Source organism: Alosa pseudoharengus, unplaced genomic scaffold (genome assembly GCF_046254945.1).
Source record: "Alosa pseudoharengus isolate Yale_2024_CS ecotype anadromous, Long Island Sound unplaced genomic scaffold, YU_APseudo_1.1 YU_APseudo_1.1_scf_14, whole genome shotgun sequence".
NCBI lineage: Eukaryota > Metazoa > Chordata > Actinopteri > Clupeiformes > Clupeidae > Alosa > Alosa pseudoharengus.
Genome location: NW_027468609.1, coordinates 24,470,845 through 24,490,718, shown reverse-complemented (window position 1 = coordinate 24,490,718; position 19,874 = coordinate 24,470,845). Strand labels below are relative to the sequence as shown.

At 44.7% G+C, this 19,874-nt stretch overlaps 1 protein-coding gene across 2 annotated transcripts in view; it reads right to left on the bottom strand.

Moving 5' to 3' along the window:
• mast4 (microtubule associated serine/threonine kinase family member 4) overlaps positions 1 to 19,874 on the bottom strand; it is a 110,128-nt gene that overhangs the window by 56,390 nt on the left and 33,864 nt on the right. Inside the window, exons 1-2 of one of the 2 annotated variants that reach the window (XM_076284308.1) lie at positions 16,834 to 17,035; positions 2,247 to 2,278 (exon numbers count right to left, since the gene is read on the bottom strand). In XM_076284308.1, the coding sequence (XP_076140423.1) occupies positions 2,247 to 2,278; positions 16,834 to 16,872 (71 nt within the window). In that variant the 5' untranslated portion in view covers positions 16,873 to 17,035. Of the gene's footprint in view, positions 1 to 2,246; positions 2,279 to 16,833; positions 17,036 to 19,874 lie in introns of those variants that run through there. The other variant, XM_076284305.1, reaches the window with a different exon arrangement.

Sequence of the window (19,874 nt, the reverse complement as noted above, 5' to 3'; positions counted from 1 at the left end):
CTTTCCATCTCTCTCCCTATCTGTCTGTCTGTCTGTCTTTCCATCTCTCTCCCTATCTGTCTGTCTGTCTGTTTCCTCAGTGAACAGCCTGCATACTGCTAATCTGGACCTCATAAACATTGCACTTTATTTAACAGCAGTTCATGCTAGACGAGATGGAAAACTACATGTTTAATATATAAGTGCTGATAAATCAACCTCTCCATATATCTTTCAGGTGATTAGCTCAGGAGCTTTGGCTCGAGAATGGGATGTTGAACTTCTGATGCCCTCCTTGCTTGCCTAGATGGGTTGCATGTAATACATCTGACTTATGCGACCATGGCAGGCACAGGACTCAAAGTCGTTAAGGTCGCTACAAAAACAGCAACAACAGGTTATTTTTAGACCCTATGAAAATCAAACCTGTGACCTATATCGGACCAACACTTTCAGGCAGGGCAGCTGTTAAGTGAGTGTTTACCAACCCACAAAAAAAACGAAACCAATAAAATGTCTGGGTGATTGTCTTGGCGATGACTAGTGTGACCCCTACAACAATAACAGTAATCAATAACACAGATTCTGTTTAGGTATAACAGTCAGGTGGTGACAGAATTACAGTATATCTTACACAGTGCTTGCTGTGCACAAAGGCAGCATGTACAAAAGTCCTCCCTCTCTCATGCACACAGTAGTGGAGCTTGTCTGTGTATGATCGGTGCTCAAAAGCACAGAGAGCAAAAAAACTGATAGAGAAACATGAAGCAACAGTGCGATTTCCATGGCAACTTCATTGGCTCTTCATCCGAAAGAGAGAGACAGGGTGTAGCGGTTTCTCTCCTCCAGCAGCTGGTCTCCTGGCTGTCATTAGTGGGTCGTCTGCGTCTGTATGCGCTGAGGGAGCAGGTGTGGAATGAAACACGCCGTGCCGAATTCTTACCCCCCCCCCCCACCGCACACACACACACGCGCACACGCACGCGCGCACACACACACACACACACACACACACACACACTTAGAACAACGCATACAATTTGGGGAGGGTTTCACGTGGCAAGCCACAGTTTTAAAAGGCCTGGAAAACCCTCGATACTGATACCACCTGCCCACGTGACCACAGGAAGAGATGGATCCAAAAGTCGTTGAGCTATACTTCAAGACATCCACACTTCCGACTCTTTTCAGGCCTTTAACATTTTTGTATTTGTGAAGGCATACCTAACACAGACGGGTAACAAGGATTAACTGCTGGTCTCAACTCCCCATGGCTGGAATCTCCCACAACACTCATTAGTTAGCAAGCCTCAGTTCATTCATCCTGTATTCAAACTACATCCTTATTCCACTCAGCCACTCTCTTGATTCAGACTACATGCCTTTCCTAGGCCAGTCAGTATCCACACGTATAGAGAATCAATCCATCCGGGGGCCTGAGGCATATAAATGCCTTGTGTAAATAGGCTCTTAGATCCCAGGCCATAATATGTGGACCATAAATATGATTCAGAGGTACAGCTCCCTGGGGAAGCTGGAGTGTTATATTATCCTTCAGGTCACCAGTAATAAGGCTGGGCAGTGACTCCTCAGGTCCGGGGCTGGAATCTAATTTGTGCCTGAGAATTAAATAGCCAGACGCTGCCAAAATTCAAGGATAGGTGTCACCGAGGAGAACTGACACTCAGGATGGATAGTCTGTCTTTAGCTTCATGGGTTGTTGTTAAAGGTGTGCACAGAGTAGAAAACCATATTATCAACTGGGTTTACCAGGGTTATATAAGACAAGCTTTAAATAATATGATAAACACTGTGTATCATTAAATTCTTAACATACCCACCAACAGTACAGTAGTAATTTAGTGTACTTTCCATTGGGAACAGACAAAATGAAACAAACAATCTCTCCAAGACCACTTCGACTAAAGCTTGTATTTCTGTAGCACTGATAAGAAGTCAGGAATCCATGACGTGGAATGCCGTGATCCAAGCATGTCATTATAGAGGCTTTCTCTGGGTTTATTAAGTAGTCATGTCTTTTCTCTAGCAGTGTGGCTCATTCAAATAAAATCAAAAGCTCAGCAATGACAGATTTCATTCCAATGTTGTTCTTTTCCAAGCGACTGTTACATTTTTTGACCAGAAATGCTCCATGGGCCGTTTACTGATGCTTCAAAGTTACTGCTGACCACGGAGTGAACAAAAACAAGAACACAAAAAACAGACAGACACACAACATGATCTCAAATTAGCTGTGTTTTACTTACAAACTCCCTCTTCTGGGTAGACTGAGCTCCTTCTGTGGGCAAAAGAACAAAAAAAAAAGTGTGTTAGATTTTGTGAACGTGTGATCTCTCAAATTAGCACCCCCCAGAAATAACACAATATGTGGAAGCAGAGTAAGCATGGGGGTGTCAAGTGATAACAGGCAAAAAGCATGTAGCTAAACTGACCAAGTTTAGGCTGAGGCTTATCTGCTGGTTATCTGTACAGAGCACTACCCTATTTAGACACATATATAGACAGGAAAACAACTGGTGCAATTCTGGGCAATGCAAAGTCACACTTCCAATAAATGAATACTCAACAGTGCAACTGTAGTATAATTTTTTATATATGTTTCTCATTTACTGAAATGTTTAGTTTAACCATGCATACAGTATGTGCGGTGTGAAAATGGTTCCCTTCATCCAAAGTCTCCATCTGTGGAAATTTCCAGAGAGTGAGAAGACTGTTGTGTGCTGTTGAGTGTCTGATTGTATTCAGCCCAAGGACACAAACATAGCCTAGGCTATTGGAAGGTTAAGGGTTTTGTAACATCCTTATCTCTGTTAATACTAACTGGATGGATCATTGTTGGGGGGGAAGTTTTCTGTGATTTTCCAAGTGTGTTAAGGGTATAAGAACTGGTTTCACCCACAGATAGGTGGGCTTGTTACTTTGACATATCATGTGGGTAACATGCTCCCGGTATCGTGATTAAAGTTGCAGTCTCACACCAGTTGTCTTGGAGTAATTTTGACCACATAAAAACACCAGTTCATGAGTAAAGGGAGATGAGGGAGGAAGCAATCAGGGGATTTCCTCAACAACGTGTGACCTCAGAGACCCAAATTCTGGCCCGAAAACAATCGTCAAGGCACCTCACTGTCCCAGGCACTTAGTCACAGGCGCAGACCCATATGCTGCGTCTCCCAAGTGCCCGCGTGCCCGCCTGGCTGAGGTGCCAGCTCCACAGTCCTGCTGTGACCTCCCTCTCTCCCGGCGCTGAAGGAACGACCCAGTTTCTCACAAACAGCATCCAAACACTGAGTCACACTCGTGATGAATAATTAACCGCAATGCCATCGCCTCCTCCCCAGCCTGATATGCAATGCATGTCTACGCTAATTACTGCAGTCAACATATCCGATGAAGATGGAGGAGGGAATTATCTCAGGTGAGGAGCACGTATGTATGTATGCCATGGGAGGCACACTTGCATAATGTTTGTTTAGGTCTGGTCAAACAAAAGGGAAAACCAACACAATGTTGGCAGTAACCAAGGAAGTGAATTACCACTATTGACAGAGAGAAGCCCTCCTTAATGATCTTAATTCTGCTGTTTGAAAGGAAAGGACTAACAGCTATTCTTGAAAAAAATGGCACAACTTCAACTAAATACCAAAAGGTCAGCCAGAAGGAACCAGTTATCTATATAGTTCAATGGGCAAAATAAGTAAAAATGATCTTTACTTAATTTTTTATCTAAAATGGCTTAAAATGCTGCTATTTTCCACTGTACATCACCTAAATACGAAGTGGCCAGGACAATGTTTTGTTTTTACAAAACAAATGCACACATAATTAGAAGGATGCAGTGCATACAGTTGGCCTTCACCACTACATAATAAGAATAGCAATGATACAGAGACGCCACCAGAGGGGAGCATTTGCAATAGATAAATGACTGCCTGGCCACTTGGGACTCTGTGCTCGCACACAGGTGACTTGAACTGGTAATGCTAATCTGGTGTAAAGTGTGAAAGTGATTTCATATGTTGAAAAGAACACACTGGAAAAATGAAACGGCAAATCACAAAGGCGAGCCTGTGTAGCCAAGGGCTTTCAGTGCAGCACTGAACTGAATTAAAATAAAAAAAAAACTGTTTTGAAAGATTAAAAAATCCTGCAATGGTCTCTGGGGAGGAATTGTGTTTATCCAGCCCTAGTGTTCAATTTTCACCTCGGGAGAAATGTGAACGGAAAGCGGAAAATTACATAAATTTGAAGAAGCCACCAACAACACCCATAACTACTGCCATAGTGAACATATACTCAAGCAGGCATCAAAACACAAAAAAAGACCCCTTTTGCCAAACTCTGGCTAATAACACCCAACGTGTGAAAACTGCACAATCCACTAAAAACATAATAAATGCCCTTTTGTCTCAAACAAACCATTAATTCAAATTCCACTTTGAAAAACATTTTAAAAGGGATGGGGGGGGGGGGGGGGGAGTGACTAATAAGGCAGGCGCTGTGAGGCGACTGTAGTCCCTCTGGTCATCCATCAGGACTAAGTGTGCGGCAGCCCTCACCTGCTGCTCCCGGTGGGTGGACGGGTCAGCGTGACATTGGGAAGCTGGAGCTCCAACTCCCGTTAGCATGGCTAATTGCGTAGCCCCGGTGATTTAGGCGGGGGGGGTGCAATGTCAGCAGCAGGTTGGAAGGGGGGGGGGGGAAGAGAGAGAGAGAGAGAGAGAGAGAGAGAGAGAGAGAGAGAGAGAGAGAGAGAGAGAGAGAGAGAGAGAGAGAGAGAGAGAGAGAGAGAGAGAGAGAGAGAGCACAAGCACATCTACCCAGGCAAAAACGAGAACTGGGCAAAGACCAGTGCAATTAAACAGCATGAATAAACCCTAGGTTATCCACAAGATAGCACTTGGCTGCACATTGGCTGCACATTAGCTACAGCAGTATGAAAGGGCTGTACACAATCCTTCAGAAGAAGGAAAAAAATGTACATCCCAACCGTGTGTGGTCATAAAAAGAGATCCCTCAACGCCTACTGTAAAAAGTGGGGGAAGCAACCCCAGACTTGTGCCCAATTATTTCCCTAAATGAGCTTCTTCTCGATCAAGGCCCACTAAATTGTCTCCAGTGCAATCAACTGGCTAGCTCCCCATCTGTTCCCGTGCCTTTAACACAGCCTGTGAAAGGTGATTGTACTGGCACACAATGAGTGTGAAAGACTGCCATAATGACTCACATCATCCAGGTGGATGCCACTTAGTAGCGGTGATGACAAATTTCAACCTGCAATGAGTACGATGTGCTTTGGTAGGCAAGAAAAGCGACATAAAAGAGTGCAAGAGTAACCACTGCTTCATTCATCCGTTCCCTCATCGATACTGTACCTTTTGAAATGCTCATGAATATGAATCTTGGTGGAAAGGTGGTATATTTAGGAAGTCTTCTGTTCCGTCGTTCTCGTGAGGCTTTGGTACCGATTCCTTTGAAATGAAAGTTGCTGCGGTGCTACAGAGTGATAATGAGTGGGAGCAGACAAAGGGGAACGCAGCAGGTTCTGCCGAAGCGATCACGTGTCTGAGGCCTTATCCTCCATCTGGGTTTGACATGCATCTTAACTACGCTAACTTCCCTCTCCCCCTACTGGGTAAATGACATTAAAAAAAGAGAGAGAGAGAAGGGGGGTGAGAGAAATGAAGTTTTTTTCTCAAGTCTCCTCACTACATCAAACAGGAGGCACTGTGCGCTCTGCGTGGTCCTCCCTAATGACAGTTCTCCAGGTGTGTATGACAGTGTGCCAGAGTGTCAAAGAGTGTGTGTGTGTGTGTGTGTGTGTGTGTGTGTGTGTGTGTGTGTGTGTGTGTGTGTGTGTGTGTGTGTGTGTGTGTGTGTGTGTGTGTGTGTGTGTGTGTGTGTGCACGCGCGCATATATGTGAGCCTATGTTTGTGTGAAAAAATATTGCAGTTTGTGACTCTGCCGCAACTGTCATCTCATGGGCCCTCCTCACACTACGAGCTATCAGAAGATGACTCTTCGAGATGAGAGAGACCGATGCGCTCGCGCTCTGATTGGTTCCCCTCCTGTGGAGCTGGACGGCTCTGTGGCGATGACCCCAGTGATGTACGTTGGGTCGGCCGCGCTCAGAGAGGGGTCGGCCATGGAGATCAGAGGCACGCAGCGTTCAATCTATCTGCCACCCATAGAGAAGCGAGAGGTTGCATGAGAGAGCAGAGGAGGTCAGACCTGACAACCACTGACAAAACGTTGACAACAAAGAACCCTCTAATGAAGTATTAAGCCCTACAAGAAGGGCAGTTTTGAACCCTTAATAATAATCCCTTCCTTAACAATGCACAGTTCAAAAAATGCCATGTTCATTTTTTTATAGATCCAGATATTCTTTAGAACAGGGGTCTCCAACAGGTAACTCGCAAGCTACCAGTAGCTCCCCACCTGTTTCTAAGTAGCCCTCCAAAAGGTTTGAGGAAGATGTTCATACATCTGATAACCCAGTCACTTGGGAAATATGATAAAACTCCTATGAAATCAAATTCACAGTCTACAAAGAGAGCAGGTAAAGGAGTTGAAAGGAACCTTTAAAAAGCATACACATCTTATTTAGCGGTTTTGGGTGGAGATCAGCTATATGAATACATGGCATGCTACTACTAACATAAAAGCTCTCGGCCATGTCCATTTTGTCAAAGTAGCTCTTGTGAGGAAAAAAGGTTGGAGACCCCTGCTTTAGAATGTTCATTCTGCAAGACGCTGAATAGTTCTCGGTCACTGAAAGAACCAGAGGAGCATTCACGAGTCCTGATTAGTTCCAAATCAGCCCTACAAGATGGGGCTTCGAGATGGGATGGGGTGAAATGAGTGTCAGTGAAAGAGAGGAAGCACCGGAGAGAAAGAGAGAGCAAGAGAAAGAATGAGAAAGAGAGAGATGGAGAGAGAGAGATCAGCCTATACTCCTACACTCATTGAACCAGACATGATTGACGCAATTTGACTGCCGTCTGCTTCTGAGATCGAGGGGAGCTCTGGGTTCACAACGGTTCCCAGATAAAAACCAGATTACTCCCACCCGTTAGTGAAGGACTGTTGACAGCTTCCAGACAGGGCTTGGTGAAAAACAGCAGAACATGTCAATCCACTATAAAATCACAAAAATGATTTAATCGGAAAGCAGAATTTTGTTCATGTCACTTTCAATCCACTTCAGTCCTACATCCAAATCGCTAAAAATTAAGTCACTGGTCTGCCAATACATTTGATTTAATTGTAGTTAATATGAATCATCTGGTTTTAATATCACCGGTCTGAGTGAACTGTACATTTCTTCATACTGTAGACTATAAATCTCTTCATACTTTAGACTACAGTACAGTATAGAAGGGAACCATACAATCCAGGGAAAATGGATGCAAAGTACATTTTCACACACACAGCTAATGTGTTTTGGGGTGAGAAGAGCCTGATCATTTAGTCACAGCAGATAGAACAGTAGACTGCAGAAACTGGATGGCTGAAGGTAAGCCGGTGCGTTTCTGAGGTAAAAATACTTTTAATGAACTCTCAAGAGATTCTCCAGATTAGGAGATTGATTTCACACCTTAATTATCTTTTCATTTAATACTCTTTCGGTATAGAAGAGGTCATGTCATGAAATGACTTTCAGAGCAAAGAAGAATCTCACGGAATGGAAAAAAAATGGCTGTAAAATCTTCAGGAAACATGTTTTGATGTACAATTTCCTTACATCTGTATCGCAAAAGTATCAGAGGGGAACTGAGAAGAACGTGTTTACCGCTTCAGCTGAAGCTAGATCAGATTCTGCAGCTGACACAAATTGCTGGCAGACAACGTGAGAATGGTTTCAGTTTGTCTGTTTTTCACTCCACCGCCCTGCTTTCTGCCTCAGTGGTGAAGTGAAATCTTAAAGCTGGTTGTGAAGACTCAAGAGCTATACTGTGTAGAGGCACAGGCCGGGGTTGTTTTTCTGTTTATAGAAAGATCACTGCAGACAACGCTGATTAGCGCCATTCCAAATTAACAGCCATCTGCGCACCTGTCAAAACTCATCAACAAGCGGATATCCAAATGTTCCAGCATGGCACGGTTCCTAAAAGTAGCATCAGAGATGGTGAGCGTCAGGTCGGGCCATCATGTTTCTCATGCATAGGGAAGCATGCATAATATGGATATGAGAGGAGAAGTGCCAATGTTATTAGATTAGTTGCCAGAAATTCCTCAATGAGAATTCTCTACAATCAAATTGGAAATTTAGACTTAGGTCTTACATTTGAAATTTAGATTTTGTATTTGAGTAACCCACCAAGGACAAACTGGGAACAGTACACTGAAGGAAATGTTAGAACAAGTTTTGTTCTGATTTCTGATTCACATACCGTTTTACGTGATAAAAGCAATACACAACTCCATTCTGGTAAATTTTTAATCAGAACTTTTGACATTGTTCTCTAGAACCAGTACTGACAAAAACCATCAAAGAGTACAGCTTCTTCTGCTTTTGTCCACATCTATTTGCAATGGGTCGATTTCCACCAACTGCCTGCACTTTTGGGTGCAAGAGGATTGGAAGGACTTAAAAATCTTCGAACCTGCGTTGAAGTGAAAGCTGGTTTGATCGAAGAGACTGGAAGGTTCTCTTGTGCGAGGAATTATAAGATATTGATAGAGGACTTCAAAAAGACCTGGAGGCGTTTGAAGGAGCAATTTCAAACCTTCACTAAATTGATCAGATTTTCAAAGAGCCCTCGCCTATCGTTCCTAAAACTTTCTAAAGCCGAAGGAAGATCTCTGCAAACAAACCGAACACAAAGGAAGAAACTGTAGCAACTCTGATATCGAGCTGAGCGATACAAAACGTAGGAGTTACAAAGTCACAAGGGTGCACTATTAAAACAAATGTGTTGAAAATAACACAACTTGCATTAAAAACAACTCAACCTGTGTTGTTTGTTTAACACATCAACACATCTCTGTGTCCAGATACAGTACTAGGGACAACACATTAATTTTAAGGGTGTGGGTTTCTCCCATTTGTGATAGTAGTTCTGATAGGCAAGTAACACCTATACGCACCAGCCGATTCCAGGGGGCCAGGGTCTTTGGATGACCGCTACTGAAACCTCCTCAAGGCCTCCGTAGTGGCATCAAAGCAGAGGCAACGCCTCTTTAAAGAGCCTCTCGTGCTGCTCTATTAATAATTCCCTTTGAGCTGGCTTGAGTTGGTTTCTTACCCATCAAGATCAAAAGTGCACGTACTTGCACTAGAGTTAAAACGCTGACTTGCATGAAATTGGAGGGTTGCATGTGTGTGTGCATGTTTATTTGAGTGTGTGTGTGTGTGTGTGTTTTCCTCTTCAAACCCTTAGCAGCCCGCAGCATGTGTTTCAGGTGGATGACATGTTGAGCTGACAAAAACAAACCCAGTGACATGATTTGTAGTCTGTTACCGTAGTCCCATACCCCTCGAAAAATTCCATCCAGATAGAGCTGACATGAACTCCTTTTGAGAAATCACACTGTCTGATGAAGAGAAGTAAAAAAGGGGAGAACATGCTGTACTGTAGCTCAGTAAGGGAGAGTGGAAAGACAAAAAAATGCACACACAAAAATAGAGCATTACGGATGCCTAAACTAGACACAGGAAATGTGCATGGATATGTGTGTTGTTCATCCACAAGCCTATATCAATAGGAGACGGTCTTCAGTCGATATTCAGGGTTCAAAACAAAAGTGCACAATGCATATGTCGCAGCATTTCATGGGAGAGTGAGAGAAAATAGAATGCATTTCTGGGGTACAGGCTGACGGCAGACATGAAACAGGAGCACTCAACCAGCACTGAGGACAAAGCTCTTTGTGCACAAGTGTGTGTCTCTGACTGTGTGTGTGTGTGCGCATTTTTGTGTGTGTGTTCTTATGCATGGCTGCAAGCTTTTCATTTTTACTTTTTAAACCATTTTCAAACTGTGTGATTGTGTTCTTATATATACAGTATATACAGTATATATATATATATATATATATATATATATATATATATATATATATATATATATATATATATATATATATATATATATATATATATATATATATATATATATATATGTATGTGTGTGTGTGTGTGTGTGTGTGTGTGTGTGTGTGTGTGTGTGTGTGTGTGTCACATTAGGGCTTTGGATGACAGATGCGGTACAAGTTTACATCCTCTCCCACACAATTAAAAACGAACACAGACATTTACTTTCAAGACTTTTAGTCTGACAGCCCATAGAACCTGACGTTTGATTGATGAGTGTTCTCCTACGACAGAGTCAAAGGTTGTCTCTGCTTAACAGAAGTACAATACCTAATGAGACATCAAGAGGAAAAGGGAGGTTATATCGCACGCACCACACTCCAGTTCTGAGTATGACTACAAACCAGATTCCATAATGGATAAGCATCTTTTGATCAGAACAGAAAAGGTGTGCTGGTGTGTTTTAGAATCACATTTGCAATTAGGTTGAGATAAGTAGCGACTGTATGTGAGGAATGAGATAGCCTTGCAGGTGATTGGTGTTTCAAAAAGAGAGTCTTTTCACACGTAAAATCATTTCGATACAGGTATTTTTCTTCTTTAGTTGTAACGTGTCCTCGCTGTGTTTTTTCCACTCACGTTGTGTATACACATGGGATTTTAAAAAGTGAGCAAGGACGGTTAAGTCGCCCACTGTCGACAGATGGGGAGCAGTGGAGAAGGAGAAAAAAAAAAGGTAACTCAAGGTTCTTCTATGAGCATGGAGCAATTTGTCCCTGAGTGGCTGAAATTACCAGCCTCTTTTTTCACTAAACACACACACACACACACACACACACACACACACACACACACACACACACACACACACACACACACACACACACACACACACACACACACACACACACACACACACACACACACACACACACACACACACACACACACACACACACACACACACACACACACACACACACACACACACACACACACACACACACACACACACACACACACACACACACACACACACACACACACACACACCAGCAGCAGCAAACAACTAGTCTGGGGTCCGATTCAATCTTCAAGGGTGGAGTGCTGAGTGTAGGCGCCCAGGTATCTTGGGTTTATCTCCGTATTGGCGAGGGTCGTGTAGATTACTAAACCACATAATGTGATCATGACATCTGAGAGGGGGGTCGTGATCACACCCGGGCCTCGGGAGCAGTGCTGTTGTTGGGCTTTCCAGGTGTGACTGACAGCCTACAGTAACGCAATCAGTAGCAGAACTGGAGCTAAGCCCTAAAAGCTTGCAGGCAGTATATCAAAGATAAATGGTGGGGGAAAAAACGAAGCATCTGTGGAGACAGCGTTTCTTATTGGCTTTCTGTAAGGTTAGCCCAGACACTTGTAGAATACAACATAGAATACAGCTCACCTTCATGCCCTTGGCAAACTACTCACGAGAGTCTGGAGCTGAATTCAGCCTCAGCAGGATCCGATATGCTATCGACTGTGATTACTCTAAAAGACTCCACTCTTTGACACAAGACGCTCACGTAGTGAAACATTTTACACTCTTATTCCAACACACTGATGACCATTTTTCTGGCATTGATTGTGATTGTGTTGTTCCCTTTGGAAGGCGGTTGGGGGGTGGGGAGGTTGTTTGTTGGTGTTTCTGGCCAAGTTAGCGTATGTCCACTGATCGATGCCCTGACATCTAAAGGGCTCTTTGCGTTGAGAGATGGAAAGCTACAAATGTGCCAATTCTCCTTCCCGATGAGTCACACAGACAAAAGCCATTTCTCATTGCCGGGCGTGTCGTGGCTCTCAAGCCAAAGCAATAGCACACAACTCTGTTCATGTGCACCTCTTCGGAATACAACACACACAATGCATTGCAGACCTTGGGTGCCAAATCTAAAAGAGTGCAGTGCAAATGAAAGGAAAGCCTTCAATTTATGTGGAGAAACATTCTCTACAATTAGTGTTTCACTAAAAACTAAAAACTGATTAATATGTTGTTTCCTGATGGCTTCTCTGGATGCCCACTAGGGTTAATAGAGCCAACAGCAAAGGGGAAGAAAGATATACAAACAAAGAGAAATCGTGCCTGGCAAGCATATGACTCATCAGCAATAATATGAACACGTACAGTACAAAAAGAAATGACAGACTGTCCTAATATAACCAAAAAAATTTCCTTGAGAATAAAGGGAAAAAAAATCTCAAAGGGCACGGTTCTACCTCAACAACTTCTTCTCTACCTCTAGGTCCTTTAACGCCTTGGAGGAGAGACGTGACTGTACCTGTGACTTTGGTAGATGACAGTTCACAGGAACGCTCAATGGAAGCTAGCGCACAGGTGCTGAAGGCAGGCAGGTGGGCATTAAAGGTTTAAAAAAACAAAAACTGGAGTACCAATTTAAAAAATGTCCATTTATGTTTGCTGCGTTGGTTCTTTGACAGGCTCCATACCTAGCAGTCAAACTTTGCTTTAAAACAGCTCTGACAACTCTGACATGAAGGCATTCATCTTCGACTTTGTTTCCTGGGCTATTTCAAATGCTGGCGTGAACTGACGAAGTGCTATGCAACACCCCACCCCACCTCCTCTTTTTCAGTGTGGCTTTCAGTTGGGAGCCTCAGAGATCTAGCTTCTAGAAGGCTGCTGTCACTGACCATGTATGGAGCTCGAGCTCCCAAACGGCCGCATTATCTGTGCCCCTGTATGTGTGTGTGTGTGTGTGTGTGTGTGTGTGTGTGTGTGTGTGTGTGTTTGTTGCCTGTGAGCAAATGCCATGCGGTGAATATAAATAGCCGGACACGATCAGATAACTATCAGAGACGATCCACACATCGGGATGGACGGTGGCCTGTCATAATGCGGGAACAAACAGAGATGTGATTCCACCCCCCCAAAAAAAACCTCTTTTCTTCACTTTCAAAGCTGGTGGGGAAGCAGAACCTGTGTAGGTGTGTAGATAAACAGTGCCGGGGAAAAAAGAGCAAACACAAGCTAATCGGAGACCCTAAGCAACATGCAAACCAGGCCCCACGCTGGAGAGTCGTGCTGACAGCGAATATCAATATGAAAAGGTCACATCCCAGATCTGCACAACGGGAGAGGGTGTACTTTAAATTTTGATGAGTGTTTGGTGATCGTATCACTGAGGCTTCAGGTGTTTTTTAGCCAGTGCCACAGGAGCAATGCCATCACAGAGAGAAAGACAGAGGCAAAATGCAAAATGAACCGCTTAGAGTCATTCATTTTCATATCTGACATTGGAATTTGGTATTAATATTGATGCAACGTTATGTAGTTGTCAAAAATAGACTAATTTATGAATTTAACATTTAAAAAACATTTTGTTGGTGAGTATGTGTGAATACTGTAGATGTGGCATATCTTTTTTAGCTATTTATGTGATGGTTATGTTCATTGTTTTGAATATGAGCATCACAGAAAAAGAAAACAAAAAAATCTTTTTGATAAGCATGACTACCTCTACAAGTTTGTAGCAAATACAATTTGAGGAAAGGGCTCTTCCGGACTTTAGACATACAATCTGCGGCCGGATAAGACCATAACACCTGTTCTTAACTTGTGCCAGCCCTGTTGTAAAGGCATCACTGACATTTGTTTTTTCTCAACCAGCCCTCCTATTGTTCTGAGTGTGAAAAACGTTCTATAGTGTTCCCAGCTGTGATACGAATTACACAAGCATCTCTAAGCCCAACTATACACACATAACATATTCACAAGGTTTACTGCGGAGTAATTATCTCCGTGGAAAAAGGCAATTACAAGGGCACATCTCATTAAACAGTAGAACCATGCTTGGGTCTTGGCGTATGTGAAATTGAGGTAAATTCAACAAACAAACGCAACAATCCCCCTTGGGATTGGTGGCACGTTCCCCACCGAAACTGTAATTACAAAGCTAATACAGGCTCGGAATTGTCTATTCATTCTAATTACATCGCCTGTATGCACTTGGTCCATTCCGATATGCTGAACTAATCCTATATGGCCAAACCCAACCCCTGCTCATGACGACAGGAATGGCTTAAAAAAGCAACAATTAATCATCTGGTTATATACTGCACAGCATAACAATCTATTTTAATCAGTCCAAAATCTTGATCAACCACAACTCAACAAGCAATTCTGGGGAGGGCACACTTTCCTTTCTTCCTGCTAAATATAGAACCAGAATTCTCAGCTATGTGTCATAAAATCTGTCAATGCAAACACCCGCACGTAAAGGCCACCAGACTGGTACAATGTATTCCCTTGTTTCCCAGCTGTTGTCTTGCTGTGGACCCTTGGTGGGGGCATTCCCACCGTGACCTGAGTGTAGGACTTTCCCCAGGGGACTTGGGTGAATGGGAGTCTATGGGAAAATGACCTTGGCCAGGAGTCAAATCCTGGGCGGCACAGTATGTCTACGTCTCACTTCCTGGACTATTCCCACAAACGTTAGTCAGAACAAAATACACATTTCTGAAAAGACCCTCCTCTTCAAACCCCTCTATGATATTAAACAATCAACACACAGTGTTATTAGTTACTCAGAATATACTGGCATAGCATGACCCCCCTATTTTCTGGAAAGGAAGCAAATAGGACAAATATCCTCTAACATTTGATGGGCCTAGATAAGCCTCTGAAATGTAAGAGCCAAGATAAGGCATCCGTTTCCCTATAGAGCACGCCTGTGTATGAAATCTAACCAGAGGAAACAGAGGCTAGTCTCATCTTTGAGGAAGTCACAAACTCGGCCCTACTTTGAATATTTTCCACCATGTGTGGCTGGCAGAGTTCTGACTTAAAGCTCAAATAAAATTGGACTCAACACCTTTTAGGGTCTCTGCCAAAAAACTAGGGTGTTAGGCTGTGAAGACTTGCCAAGTTGTGACATCTGATTTGATCTGGAGTGGTGACAACGCCACCTGAGGTCTGCTTCGGAGAGACTTGAGAGAAGACTCAGTTCTGAGAACTGTGAGTCATTTGCCTGACAAATTAAGTTCTTCATTCGGCGGAACCAGACAACTGTCTACCAGCCGCCTCCACTGTCTCCATTCTACACAAAGGGTTCTGTCGATTGTTTCTGGTCATGACCATCATCCATCGGAAACATTAAAAGATGTTTGGGGGGGGGGGTTGTCTTCCAATTAGAACTTTTAAAGGTAACGCTTCTAAGTCACCCAGAAAGTGTGTCGAGCATAGGGTTTTGTAGAAATAAGAACAAAAAGGAGAGGTAGCCTAAAGTTAATTTCACCAACAAAGAGCAGCGAGATTAATGGTCATGGCGGAGAAAATTACTCCCTTTTGCAAGCCCCTGATAAACACACTTTGCAATTATGCTAAATGTTAACGGCCAGCTGAGTGAAATGTAACGCAGATGCAACGTCTCCTAAATTAATTAGAGGCGCACAGGAATGGGAGGGGATGTGACTGTAATTCGTAAGCTACAGGAGGTCGAGTCGAAGCTTTGTTGATGAAAACTGTTAAATCCAGGGGGGGGGGGGGGGGGGTTGTGATACAACGGCAAATTGCCTCACTCTTGTTGACGTGGGTGATTGGCATTTGCACATGAAAGCTTTTCTCTTTACCTCTTATTAATGCACTCAATTGAAATCGTTCATTAAGTCTTAACAAAACCGGCAGAAACACATTTCTTAGCTATTTCAATTCAGAAACACTCCCTCAAAGAAATGCATTAAAAACCCTGAGAGAAGTCATCATTTGACTTTTACCCATTTTTTGAAAGGTGTAGCAGTATCAGCGATGCACTGAATTGCCATAAATAAATAATATCTGGGCCACTGAAGCACAATAGTACATTTTCCAGGAACAATGTCATCCAGAGCAACACTTTGAAACACATGGTGCATGACAGCGGCATTTCAATGGGTAAGTGCCTCTGCCCCGCATCTCATTCCATTGAAATATGTCCTCTATCTGAGCTCAGCTATTCAATAAACATCACAGGGTCTATCTCTTGAAATGACAATAGCAGTTGCCCTCGCACATATTCAATACTTTCAATATCAACAATTCCGTCTTGGGAGCACGAATTCAATATCTGTTCTATTATCATAAAACAAAAATCAATAATGCATAACATGCCAACGCACAGCAGCACAAACATTGCAATCAATGTCTCCGCGAGAGACGCGCAGATACATATTTACACTGAGGGACCGACAACCGGTAGGGACACCGTGGTTCACTGTCAGTCATTCATTTCATTCATGACAGAGTTTTTGTTAGAGAGCAGGCAGCCTTGAAAAGTTGAGAAGTTCAGAACTGAACAGTAGAATGAGAGATGAGCTGCTAGTAGTTGAGGGGACGAGTCTGCATGCATGCATGCGTGCATCTGTGCGTGCGTGTGTGTGTGTGTGTGTGTGTGTGTGTGTGCGTGTGTGTGTGTGTGTGTGTGTCCTCACTTAAAAATGATTGCGACTACTGCAGTGAGAGGGAAAAGAGGGAGAAACACAGACACACACATCTCTCACTGACTGGGTGCACACACCCACTCACACTCACTCACTCAACCAGAGCATGAATATTGTTATTCACCTCATATGCCCAGGCATTTACACACACAGAGAAATGTGCACACATACATTCACACTCACACACGCCAAAAAAAATCTATCAAACTCCCAACGGAGCTCTGCTGAGTGTGAAACAAGGAGACACACCTCACCAAACACACACACACACACTGAGATCCCTGCACAGCAGTCAGAGAGTCCCATCTAACCCTACCTGTAGCCCGCGTCTCCTCAGAATACTTGACTCATCCATGCTCCTGCTTGTCCACTTCTCCGGTGCCTCTCACACACACAGACACACACACACACACACACAGAGAGGCAGACTCCCTGACACACGCAGGCTGTGTCTCGCTCTTTCGCGCTCACACACACACACACACACACACACGCGTGAGCTACTGCTCCTCCGCGGCCGTCTGCCGGTGCATAGCCTCGCTTGCTGCACTGCCTTCCAGCCCCCCTCGGCTCTGGCACGCTCGATTCTGATCTTAGCAGCTGCTAAACACTTACATCAGAACTTATCTGATTGGAGGGGGCCAGTCAGCTGACGCCCTCCCCCACCACCGCCTCCGACTGCCTTCACGTTCCTCTCTCCACCCCCTCCCCCCTCCTCCAACACCACCTCTGCTGCCACCCCCGTAACTTCAGAGACAGTGAGTGAATGAGGGTGGGTTGGTGTCTATGTGTGTGTGAATGTGAATGTGAATGTGAATGTGAGAGAGACGAAAGTGTGAGAGAGAGAGAGCAAGAGAGAGCAAGAGAGAGAGAGAGAGGTGCAACAGAACAGCAGGAGGGGAAAGGAAGAGAGAGAGTTAGAGAGAGATAGAGAGAGAGAGAGAATGTGTGTAAGAGAGAGGGAAAAAAGAGATAGCAACACTAAATTCAGCGTAGCAACCAAAGGGGGGGGGGGGGGGGGGGGGGGGTCGATTCATTTCCCTTCAGTGGCCACGCTCTTTTGCACCCTAGGTGACCGTGGAGAAAGGGGGACGGGGGGGGCGAGGAGGGGGGGGGGGTTGAGTGAATGGAGGTGGAGGAGGGAGGTGAAAAGGATGAGGATATCCTGCTGTGGATGTTGTGCCACTGCTAAACAATGCTGCGGGTATCCTGTCAGCTCGTCCACCTTTCGGAATGGCTGCGGCACGAGACGGTGTGGCGGGACAAGGGGGAACAATATTCCCAGTGTTCCTGCACAACATCTGTCATAACTTGTGTCTGTCTCTGCGTCTGTCTCTCTCTCTCTCTCTGTGTCTTACTCTCTCTCTCTCTCTCTCTGTGTCTTACTCTCTCTCTCTGCGTGTCTCTCTCTCTCTCTCTCTCTCTCTCTGTCTCACACTCTCTCTCTCTCTCTCTCTCTCTGTCTCGCTCTCTCTCTCTCTCTCTCTCTGTCTCACACTCTCTCTCTCTCTCTGTCTCACACTCTCTCTCTTTCTCTCTCTGTCTCACACTCTATCTCTCTCTCCGTATCACTCGCGCTCTCTCTGTCTCACTCTCGCTCTCTCTGTCTCACTCTCGCTCTCTCTGTCTCACTCTCGCTCTCTCTGTCTCACTCTCGCTCTCTCTCTGGGTGCAGATAAGCAATCCGTTGAGGATGGGTTTGGGTTTATGGAGCTAGCTGGGAAAACCGGTCAAAGCCCAAATGGATGGAGAGCACAGCTGGGGGTCAGACAAAGATAGGGAGAGAGGAAAAAAAGAGAAATGAGGAGTGAGGGAGGAGTGAAAGAGATGTGAGAAAGGCTTGAGTGATTGACCAGGAAAGAGTGAATGAGTGAGTGTGAAAGAAAGAAAATGGAGGATTGTGTGTGTGACAGTGAGAGAGTGAGTGAGTCAGAGAGAGAGACATGGGGCGAGAGAGTGAGCGTGTGTGTGTGTGTGTGTGTGTGTGAGTGAGTGAGTGAGTGAGTGAGTGAGTGAAAGAAAGAGTGAGAGAGTGAGATTGAGTGAGTGAGATAGAGAAATAATGAGCAACAGAGAGAGAGGGAAGTGGGCACATAGTCACAGCTGGCACTCGGCACCAGGAAGCCTGGAGGAGGGAAACCTCTGTTCTGACCCTGGCCACCTGCAGTGAAGAGGCAACTGTGTGTGTGTGTGTGTGTGTGTGTGTGTGTGTGTGGGGGGGGGGGGGGGGGGGGGGGGCAGTTAATCAACAAGTTAGACCACTTCATACCGCATCCCCAACACCAACGGCAAAGCCCCCAAAGTCAATTTGGAGTGATTTCATGCACTGTATTGCCCGGACTCTTGCCGGTGCGCGGCGTTCGGCTGAAACTTATCTCCACGACCCCCCGGGGCCAAATGCCAGCCGCCTGCTGAGAAAACCACCGCATTGTCACTGTGCACCTCCCTGCTACGATCAGTGTGGTGTATCGAGCCCCCCCCCACCCCACCCCTCCCTTGTGCTGAAATTATTAGCATTAAGAGAAATAACTTTCTCCTCCGATTGGCATCGTCGCCAATTCCATCCGGCAATTTCACAGTCTGTTTCAGCTAGTGTTTTTCTCCATACCGACCCTCCCTCCTTCCCTCCCTCTCCCTCTCTCTCTCTCTTTCACACTTGCCCTCTCTCACACTCGCGCTCACTCATTTCAATTCGCACCGACTGCCCTGTGAATATTAAGTGGATACCCCCTTCGATTCGCTCCTTGTCTCGCCAGCCAGGCACCGGTGATCCCTTATCACGCCGAGACTGGTCGCCAACTATATTAGACTGGGAGAAAAAACCCTATCGCCTGTAAAGGTCAGACAAATGACCATATAACATTCTGGTGTATCTACAATGTACTCAGTCTGAAAGTCTATGGCCAGACACCCATTAATTTGTAGAGCACCGATAAGGGGCTGAGAGAGAGTGATGGAGAAAGAGTGATCGAGTGAGAGAGAGAGAAAGAGAAAGAGAGAGGGAGAGTGAAAAAATCCAAAAGGGCAACAGTGCGTAATCTTAATGTAACTGTATTCATTTTAAAACCTTTCAACCTTTTCATAGAGGGTGGGTTCGCGCGCAAAAAAAATAAAGACCTGACCTCGCACAGTAGGAACAATTTGGCCAGATTATCCCACCGGGAATGAAAACATCCCGCCCGGCTCGGCTGACTGGGCCCCTGATTCACTCGTCACACTCCGTGGCTCCTCAAAAGAACAATTAGGGAGTTCCATTTTTGGAGGAGAAAAATAAAGAAAGACACTCTCACATACACAAAAGCGATAAAGGGAAGTCAGCAGTCTACCATTTGCGAGGTTTGAGTAATCAGATTGACT